The 10,928-nt window shown below is 35.9% G+C and overlaps 1 protein-coding gene across 1 annotated transcript; it reads left to right on the top strand.

Moving 5' to 3' along the window:
- Positions 1 to 1,807: 1,807 nt before the first annotated feature.
- Positions 1,808 to 5,147, top strand: LOC132804062 (disease resistance protein Roq1-like). The gene is made up of 6 exons (XM_060817956.1): positions 1,808 to 2,059; positions 2,146 to 2,276; positions 2,590 to 2,756; positions 2,840 to 3,699; positions 4,005 to 4,205; positions 4,302 to 5,147. Exons 1-6 carry the CDS (start codon positions 1,808 to 1,810, stop codon positions 5,145 to 5,147), a joined length of 2,457 nt encoding a protein of 818 aa, XP_060673939.1.
- The last annotated feature ends 5,781 nt before the right edge of the window (positions 5,148 to 10,928 follow it).

Genomic DNA, 10,928 nt, shown 5'->3' with positions numbered 1-10,928 from the left:
AGAGTTTTAACAAATAAAAACCCCTATGTGATACTGTTCATGCCACGTGGACCAATCAGAAGCTGACACATGGCGTTTCACTGTTCACCGACCCAAAAACATTAAAATATTACGGTATCCGATAAACTTCAAATGTCCATAACTTTTTAACCGGATGTCCGTTTTAAGCGTGCCGCTAGTCTGTGAACTCGTATCGACGAGCACTTCACAACCATGCACGAGTCAAAGCTCAATTCCCCATAAACAAAAAGTCAATCCCAGCACTCCTTGGACAATTTGGACCGCAACTTGTTTCGTCCATAACTTTCAAAATGTAGCTCCGTTTTCTACGTGCAACCAATCTACGAACTCGGGGCATCGTGCACTTCGCCACGGTACCTTGGTCAACTCGAAATTCCCACCGAGTCAAAAAGTCAACTTTTGACCCCTTCAGTCAACGGTCAACAGTCAACAGTCAACCTCGGTCAACGTGCACGGATTCCGGTGCGATTTGGGACGGGGTGTTACAATATCAATTTTTATATCACAATGGTGGCAATCCACACTCATTATTGAAGATATTCTTAGAATCCATATTCGAATAATGACAACTTCTTTGATTTGACTTTCTGTACCATTGTTGTTCCAAATAAAATTGACTATAGTATATCTCTTTTTATTGGCGATAAACTCAATTTCAAAACCATGGATGATGATCTTTTTTTCAGTCGTTTTTAGCAAATTAAAAGTCTAAACCATATCCCTGAGGTTAATTAGTAATTACAATGATGTATGAACTCTCCAATTGCTTTTCTATATACTTCAAATAGGAGACACAAGAAGAGTAGTTAAAGAAGATAATATGTAAGGGAATAAATAATTGAAATTTATAATTAAAGCCATGCCATAGGATTATAAAATAAAATTTTTCATATACCTAGTCACATGCTCCGCAGACTGCGATGTGAGAATACAATTAATCTTGCAACAACTTTATCAATTCTCTAAAAATTCCTCGATTGAAGGGACATTTTTCATACAAATTTATAAACCATACTCTGTTACGACATAAAAACCAAAATTGTAAACTTAAAAAAAAAAAAAAAATATATATATATATATATATATTTAAATCATTTCATTTTGACTATCCTTAAGGATCGCAATTCAACAAACCCAAGTGGAATAAATAATATGAAAAAACAATAAGCCTCCCTTTCACGCGTGACATATAAAAAAGAGCAGCAATAAACAAAATGACTCTATTACACTCCAAACACTCCTAATTGAATTTGACAACTGCTTCAGATAAAGAAAAAGCCAGCTTGAAAATTATTAATTATATATTAAACAATACGCACTGACCGCATAAAATGGCAATTTTAGATTTTAAATCAATCTTTTCTTTCTACCTGGTTTTGTAATTTATTATATTGTTCGTATTGTGCTTTACTTTTAAATCTATAAATCACCAATTCTATTACATATTCACATAACCAACGTACCAAAGGAAAAGCATTTTTCTTTTTTATTATTTTTGCCACTTTTCATTTTATTATAATCAGAACCACGTGATCGAATCAAATATGTAGCGCTAAAGTTGATCTTTCTTGCTAATGCTAAGCTTAATTGATTGTGGATATGAAGTAAAGTGTAACTATTTTTGTGATAACTTTAATTAATTATCTCCGCCATTCTTCACTGAGGAGAGAGTTTCGATTGTAATCTTTGAGTGTATCTTAATATACAATAAGCAAGCTAATAAAACTTTCAATTTGCCATCCATATTTTCATTTTACTTGTGGATTTGCAGCTGGTTATAGCAAGCATGGCTTCTTCTTCTCTTTCTTTAAAACACGATGTGTTTCTCAGTTTCAGAGGTGAGGACACACGCAACACATTCGTTGGCTATCTTTATGCAGCTTTATCGGCAAACCAAATCTTAACTTTCATGGATCACGAGCTTGAGAGAGGGGATGAAATTTCACCAACACTAAGCAGAGCCATTAAAGAATCCAAGATTTCGGTGATCATCTTCTCGGAAAACTATGCTTCATCCACATGGTGTTTGGATGAACTTGTGCATATACTTGAATACAAGAAAACAAGAGGGCAATTGTTATTCCAATCTTTTACGGCATAGATCCATCTGTTGTACGAAAACAGGAGGGGAGTTACAAAGTTGCATTCGCTTCACATGAAAAAAGTTTCAGGGATAGAATGGAGAAGGTGAATCAATGGAAAGCTGCTTTAACAGAAGCATCCAATCTATGTGGATTGGATTCAAAGGATTTCGGGTAACTTTTTACTCTACAATCATTGACTACTTTTCTTTAAATGAATGAGAAGATGAGAGAAAATTGAAAATTCCATTTTGAAATGACAAAATATATTAAAATAATATATTAATAATGAAACGCATTCAATGAAAAAACATTGTTTTCATTTTAAGTTGGCAACCATAGTGAAAATTAATTGTGTAATTCAAATAAATAAATAAATATATTACTAAAGTTCTGCCCTATTGCTTTTTTCACATACGACACTTCATATGAATACATGTCAGTTCTATTTTTCTAACAATTTTATCTTTTTCAATCATTTTTGTAGGCCTGAAAACAGGTTAGTTCAAAAAATTGTTGAAGACATTTCATTAAAATTGCCTAAACATCTATTATTGGATGAGCATATCAAGGGACACCTTATTGGAATTGAAAAGCATATCAAAGAAATTGAATGGCTGTTATCCAATGGCACAAAAGCTGTTCACATCATAGGTATTTGGGGCATGGGAGGTATCGGTAAGACCACCCTTACTAGAGTTTTATTTCAACTTTATCATCCTCGAATCATTTTGAAGGTTGTTGCTTTCTTTGGAATGTTAGAGAAGAATATGCAAGATTTGGATTGCATCATTTGAGAAGGAAACTTTTATCTAATTTATTAAATGTTGAAGCTAATGTAAAGATGGATACCTTAGATGTGACATCACCTTTTAACCTTGACAGACTTCGACGTAAGAAGGTACTGATTGTTTTGGATGATGTGGATAGTTCAATCCAATTGGATGCTTTGGTGGAAGGATATCGCCAACTTGCTTGTGGAAGTAGAATCGTTGTTTCAACTAGAAATAAGCAAGTGCTTATGAAAGAAGCAGACTATATTTACAAGCTTGAGAGGTTAAATCCCATTGAATCTCTTAAGCTCTTCCATTTGCATGCTTTTGGTAAAAATTCTACAGCAGTGGATAACAAAATGGTGTTGGAAGTGACAAATTATGCAAATGGCAATCCATTAGCTCTGAAGGTCTTGGGTTCTTTCCTTTGCTCTAGAAGTAAAAATGATTGGGAAAGTGCATTGAAGAAGCTGAAAAGATTTCCAAACCTGGAAATTCAAGATGTGTTGAGAATTAGTTATGAAGGACTAGATGATAAGAGGATTAAGGATACATTTCTTGACGTTGCTTGCTTATTTGATTCATCTTTTACAAGAGACCATGCAGAAAGCATATTAGATGATGGTAACTCATCTATAAAAGTAGAAATAAGTGTTCTCATTGAGAAGTGTTTAATTGAAGATATTGGAAGTCACATGTACAGGAACGATGAGCTATTATGGATGCACGATTTGCTGCGCCAAATGGGTCGGGCAATTGTACGTGATGAAGATAGAGAACCTGGTAATCGTAGTAGGTTGTGTGATGCTATGGAAATTAGCGAGGTATTGGAAAATAGTACAGTAAGTATAAACGCATTATTGATTTCTTCTAAAATTGTTTGATTAATTCTTCTTGCAAAACCATTTCACCAAAAAAAAAAAAAAATTAGATCCATGCCAACTAGTTCTGAAAAAATTTCCCTTTACTATATCCTTATATGTAACATTAATATTCATCTTAATGCCAGGGGACCAAAGCAGTTGAAATCATATCATTCAACATGTTTGAAATTAAAAAAAATGTGAAAGTGTGTCATGAAGCCTTCTCAAATATGCGCAACCTATGAATTCTCAAAGTTTATTGTAAGGATGATGCTTATGTTGGTAACAAGTTCAAGCTGTCTATTCCTCAAGACCTTGATTCTTATCTTTCTAATAAGCTAAGGTCTTTTCAATGGGACTTTTACCCTTTGAAATCGTTGCCATCAAACTCTATTCCTGAGAATCTTGTTGAACTTGTACTTCATTGCAGCCATGTTGAAAAGCTCTGGAATAGTCGTAAAGTTCAGGTATTATGCTTAATTTCCTTATATTGTATTAGATGTTAAAGTGCATGCATATATGAATGAAGTAATAATTAACTACTTTTCTCCTTCATTTTACAGTATCTTCCGGTCCTAAGAAGGATTGATCTTAGTTGTTCCAAGTTCCTTAGTCAACTACCAGATTTGTCGCAGGCTCCAAATTTGGAGAGTATAGATCTTGAAGGCTGTACAAGCTTGGTTCAGGTTCTTTTATCTCTTCAAAATCTTGACAAGCTTACTTATCTAAATTTGAATGGCTGCTCCAAACTCAGAGATTTTCAAGATATATCAAAGAGAACAGAGGGGTGTTTGGATATTGTTAGGTTTGGAGGCATTAAGAATGTTTTGAATAATTTCACATATCTCAAAAGTTGCATCCAAAGTTTTACAGGCAATTTATTTCTCTACTCATCTCAGGCTCACATTTCTCAAAAGTTTGCACCCAATTTAAGATATTTAATTTTGAGTGGGACAGCAATAGAAACAGTGCCCCCATCACTTGGGTATCTCCCGGGTCTTGTTGAATTGGATATGGAGCATTGTAAAAGACTGAGAAGTCTTCCAACAAGCATTTGTCATTTGAAATCTCTTGAGACACTGTACCTGTGTGGTTGTGAGAAACTGAAAACGTTTCCAGAAATCTCGGAGCCTATGGAACACTTGACAGAACTTTGGTTAGATTATTCGGGCATTAAAGGGTTGCCAGAGTCAATTGAAAATATAGTTTCACTTAGAAAATTATATATACAACATTGCAAGGACTTTGAGTTTCTCCTCAACAACCTATGTAAATTAAGGAACCTTGAGAGGATATGGCTCGACAACTGTTCAAAATTTCAAAACTTGCCTTCTCTTCCATCGTCTTTGCTCAAATTGTCGTTGCTCTATTGTGAGAGATTGAAATCTTTATCAGAGATTCCATCATAGTGTTTGAGTTTGAAAGCAAGAGGCTGCACATCACTGGAGAACATTTCAACTTTGAAGGCTCCACTATTACACGATCTGGATATTATTCGAAACAGAAATTGTTTTGATTATATTGACTTTTATGGATGTAAAAAACTGGATCCGAATACACGCAATTCCATGCTCGCTGATCATGCAGTAATTAAAATTTTGTCTCGTCTGATATTAGTAAACACTGTACGTATATTTTATTTCTCTTCCCTTGTTGAGATGGTTTAAAATTTTTGAGCAAGTTAGATTAATATCCCAAGTGTTCATGAAACAGGACCCAAATGTTGTTCTTCCAAGCGTTCATGTTTTTCGATATCTAGGAGATGAAATCCCAAAGTGGTTCAGCTATCAAACTTGTGGGAGTTCAATCAATAACATCGTGCTTCCTCCATATTGGAATAATGACAACTTCTTGGGTTTGGCTTTCTGCAAAGTTCTTCGTCAGAATAAAATTGACAAAAATATATCCTTTGGTTTTAATTGTGAACTGAATTTCAAAACCATCGATGATGATCGCCTTTACAGATATCATGATTATGCAGGGAGATTGTCGGAAAAAAAGGCTGTTAGTTCAGATCACGTGGTCCTATGGTATGTAGCCAAATCGACATTGCGATCTTCAAAATGGAATATGGAATCTTGTAGAGAATTGGATAGACTAAATTGGCCCTCGACTTGTAGCACTGAGGCCTCTTTCCATATTTGGCCCAGTGTCAACAACAATGGAAATAAGTATTGCGAGATTTAGAAGCTTGGGGTTCGGTTTGTATACAAAGAAGACTTAGAGAGATGTGATGCAGAAACTGAAAGAAAGAATAAGAGACACTTCTATGAATATTGTGAATCAAGTGGAAGTAAAGCTGTTGGCTCCTGTGAGGAAGAAGTCAATGATGAATCACATTCTAAGAAACTCAAGTTTATGTGACTGTTTGGAAGATGCACAGCAATTGGATGTTGAGGAACCAAAAAAAGAGGACAACTCCGTGCTACAACTTTGACACATTCTTTGCTGCTAATTATGAAATCATTGTTGCTTTGATGGATAAGGAATAAGAAAATCAAAGCACATTCCGTGTCTGCTAAGGTAAGTTCATTTAAACTTTTTTTTTTTTTTTTGCAAATTAATTTGTAGGAGTTAATATACTCTGTTTTACAACCAGGCATTTAGTAGTATTTTAGTTGCATTAATATATAAACTAATAAGTTTACAAATAGTAAGGTAATTTTTAAAGGAAAATTATGTCTTTTTTTCAAAATGATACACACAGAGAGAGAAAATAAAAATATTTGTTATGAAAAGTATTTTGATGGATTTCTAATGTATATATTGGTGAACTTTGTTTTCACCATTTGCGTGTCTTTTTTACTTTCAGGCGTTGAAGAATATGTGTGTGAGCTATGCAGACACGACGGCACTTAGCTTCAAATGAATAGTATATTACCTTGAAGAAGTTCTCTCTTCCTCTTGTCTTTCTTCAATATGAATTTTTTTAATAACTATATGAGCCATTTTACATGTATTTGCATAGAAAATTAAATAAAATAAAGGATATATTACCAAAGAATTATGATTCTGAATTGTTTATGATGCATTTTATAGGTAAATACATCTTTACATCTAGTTGGACATTCTTAACTTTCTGAGTATAATATTTATCTATTTGATTTAATTTCCTAGTTTGTAATTATTTTCTACCAAAGTGTTTGATAAAGTGTGTCTTTTTATACATGGTTGATCATTTTTGTGTTTTTGAATTGTATTTTGCCATAATGAATACTCTTTCGATCAGTAGCTAAACATATAGTAGATTCTGAGTCAACATATAGATTTGGTTTTGAATTGGGTAATGTTAACTTGCCAAAATATGTCGATTTTATGATCAATTGCATCTATATGCATGTATTTGAAATATTAGCTGGATTATTACCAAGAAGTTAAACACCCAAGTATGATATATGGGTCAGCTTAGAGCTGTTTTCTCTTCTAATATGTTCCTTCGTCTAATTATTCTCTACAGGGTCTCATCAAATTTCTTTCTACACAAGCAGTACTACCATTAAGTTAATAAATGGACAGCATTGTAACATCAAGCTAAACTTGGGAGCCATAGATTTTTCTTGATAAATATGGTGTGGGACTCAATATATAGTGACTCAGTTCACTTTGACTGATTTTGTTAAAATGATCGTGAAATTGCTCAATGTGGATTGTATATATTTCTGTTTGATGGAAATAGATTGTAATATTTAGTGAGCAAGTTTTATAGGTTCATTGTCAAGTTATGGTGATGTGTCAAATTAAAAGCGTAATGTCACATTCCGTGCAAAAGGAGTGGAATCCTTGAGGTTTAATCAGAAGGTTCTACACTCTCCATGAAGATTCAAGAAAGCCCGGAAGATTCTAGAAGATTCAAGAGAAACCTAGACTAATGTAGATTGGAATCTTTCTAGAATACTCCATGTAAATATCTTGTACATAACCCTAGAATAATCTAGAACCCTAACTAGATAGGTGACATATGTACATATCTAGAACCTTGTATTTTTGTGATACGTGCCAAGCCCTCTATATAAAGGGTTGAGCTCGAGAATTTCCTTTGGGGCTTGGAGCAATACTTTGAAGCGATGAGCATTGTGGATGATGCTTCAAAGATTAGGACTACCACTCTCTACCCTAACAACACGGCCATGTTGTGGTGGAGGAGAAGGCATAGTGACATAGAGCAAGGTACGTGCACTTTTCATACCTTTGATGACTTTAAAAAGGATCTAAAACGACAATTATATCTCGAGAATGCCAAGGACGAGGCAAGGAGTCGCCTTCGACGACTCAAGCAAGTGGGCCATATCCGGGAATACATCAAGGAGTTCACCAACTTGGTGTTGGAGATCCCGGATTTATCGGATAAAGACTCCCTTTTCTACTTCATGGATGGTCTACAACCTTGGGCAAAGACGGAGTTAAAAAGGTGTGGAGTACAAGATTTGGCTAATGCCATTGCGTATGCCAAATGCTTCATTGACTATTCCAATCAAAGAGACTCTCCAAAGCCAAAGGAATGGAAAGACAACCATGGAAAAGGTGGGAGAGAACCTAGTAGGTCCAAAGAGGATGAAAGGGAAGAAAGTCCACATAAGCTAAAAAGCTCAAGGTGGAAGGCATCTAAAGAAGGTAAGGATGCTTCTAAACCCAAAAACTCCTATTTCTTATGTGATGGACTGCATTGGGTTAGGGATTGTCCGAAGAAGAAGGCTTTGAATGCCATGACTACCCAATACGAGGAGAAGAAAGAGGAAGGAACTAGTATAGGTTCCTTACAATTGTTGAATGCTATCAAGGCTACTCCTAAGGAGGCAAAGAAAGGTGGCCTAATGTTCGTAAAGGCAAAACTCAATGGAGTGCCCACCAAGGCATTGGTGGACACGAGTGCCTCACATAATTTCCTATCGGTGGAGGAGGCACAAAGGCTTGGGATTAAGGTAACAAAAGAAATGGGCTCCGTAAAGGCAGTAAATTCGGACGCAAAGCCACTCAAGGAGTTGCTAGAAGCGTGAAAACCACCATCGGAGACTGGGATGGCCAATTGAACCTATCTGTTGTGTCCATGGATGACTACAAGGTTGTCCTTGGCATGGACCAAGTAAAGGCTTTCCCATTCCCATTTGCAAACATGTTATGCATCATAGATGGGGGAGTGATGTGCATGGTGCCTATGGAACAAGCTAGCAAACGAGGGGCTAAAGTTTTGTCAGCACTGCAGGTTGAGAAGGAGGAGCAAATCAACCTAGTTGCTGTCCAAGATCCTAGCAAGGATGCTCCAAGCCATGCTAAGACATCTCCTAAGGTGCAAGATGTACCAAAGGAGCTGGAGCAAGTGAGCTTGCATGCATTGGCCTCAAGTTGTGGAGACAACGAGACGAAGCATGTAGAGGTTAAGGGAAAGAACTTAGTCAGGCCGCTACCCCAACAATCTAAAAAACTACACAAGGAGCATAAGGGGGTGATAGGACCCTATGAGAGGTCACTTCCCATTGTAGGGAAAGGGGGCAAGCAAGCCCCAAATAAAGATAAGTCAAGAAGGGCACCCATGGTGATAGTGACTTCACCCAACAAGAATGTGGAAACCACACCTGCGGATCAAGTCGTTCAACGTAGAGGCGCGCCTAACTACACCAAATACTTGGTGAAGGGGAAGAACCTGCTAGATGGTGAAGTAAGTGGGGAGCACGAAGATACACAACGGCAACTTAAAGATCACATTCGGCGGGCAAGGAAGAAGGCGTGACGAGGGCGTCGCTAGTTTAGGTGGGGGAGAGTGTCACGTTCTGTGCAAAAGGAGTGGAATCCTTGAGGTTTAACCGGAAGGTTCTACACTCTCCATGAAGATTCAAGAAAGCCCGGAAGATTCTAGAAAATTCAAGAGAAACCTAGACTAATGTAGATTGGAATCTCTTTAGAATACTCCATGTAAATATCTTGTACATAACCCTAGAATAATCTAGAACCCTAACTAGATAGGTGACATGTGTACATATCTAGAACCTTATATTTTTGTGATACGTGCCAAACCCTCTATATAAAGGGTTGGACTCTCATTTGTAAGATATCCAAGAATTCTAGCAATACAAGTATTCTTTGTGATACGTGCCAAACCCTCTATATAAAGGGTTGGACTCTCATTTGTAAGATATCCAAGAATTCTAGCAATACAAGTATTCTCCACATTCTCTCAAACTCTCCTACTTCCCACTCTCTTACTCTTAGCTTCCTCATTGTAATAGCTTGTGAGCAAAACTTACTTAGCAAGGGAGGTGCTAAGTGCCGTACGGGAGTGTTGGAAAAGTTAAGCTCGTGACATTAAGGATTCTACTGCATAGAGAACTAGCAGTGATGCTATGATGCAGTGCTTAGGACTATCCCCGGATAAGTTGAGCTGTATCTCTTCCGGTAATTTTTCTAACTAAAAGTACTGAATAAGCAGCAATGGAACTTTTTACATCATTCTTTTTTGAATTGTGATTCGTATTTTTATATATGACCTGAATTTGTACTGTTTTGCTTACTGGCCTCTAACAAAGCTTTTCTTGTAGTTAATCTATATGCTTCTGTCATTGTCTGTAAAATACATAAATTGGGCAGTCTTCACCAAATCCTTGAGGTTAATTAGTAACCACAATGAGTATGAACCATCCAAGTGCTTTTCTATACAATAAAAATAGGAGAGACAAGAAACTAATATTTAAGGGAATTAAATAATTGAGACTTTAGTAATTTATAATTAAAGCCATATTATAGGATTACAAAATATTTGGTTGTCTTTCAAGTCTTGTTTGATTAGATTTGGCTTCTTGCGAAAGACTTAAAAGTCTTCTGAGCTGCATTTGTAATTTAAAATCTCTTGAATCACTAGATATATGGGCCTCGGAAAATGGACGTATGGCCTTTTCCAACTTCCGTAAATCCATTCCTTCAAGTAGAAAAGCACCCGATGATTTGGATCTATATTAATTTAGACAATTGCGGACAAGTTTAATTTCTTAGTCAACCATTAAAAAAAAAAAAAAAGGTCCTTTATTTTACAAGGTCATATTGGATTATTTTTACCCAAAAAAAATAAAATAAAAAGGTCATATCGGATAAGAAAATTCAGTTTTAGACCATAGAAATATTTTTGCAGAGTTTTTGATGATCTAAATTCTGTCCATTAGGGAGGATTTCTGTAATTCTTGCGAAGGAAAGCAACTTAAATG

The sequence above is a fragment of the Ziziphus jujuba genome, chromosome 6 (assembly GCF_031755915.1).
Source record: "Ziziphus jujuba cultivar Dongzao chromosome 6, ASM3175591v1".
Lineage (NCBI taxonomy): Eukaryota > Viridiplantae > Streptophyta > Magnoliopsida > Rosales > Rhamnaceae > Ziziphus > Ziziphus jujuba.
This window is presented reverse-complemented; position numbering and strand designations above follow the sequence as displayed.

What these genes read in the sequence shown, in the direction of transcription:
- LOC132804062 (XM_060817956.1), top strand. Translation starts at nt 1,808, where the DNA reads ATGGCTTCTTCTTCTCTTTCTTTAAAACACGATGTGTTTCTCAGTTTC. An exon ending in TTGGATTCAAAGGATTTCGG is followed by an intron (nt 2,277 to 2,589) that starts GTAACTTTTTAC and finishes TCATTTTTGTAG; the next exon opens with GCCTGAAAACAGGTTAGTTC. An exon ending in GGAATAGTCGTAAAGTTCAG is followed by an intron (nt 4,206 to 4,301) that starts GTATTATGCTTA and finishes TTCATTTTACAG; the next exon opens with TATCTTCCGGTCCTAAGAAG.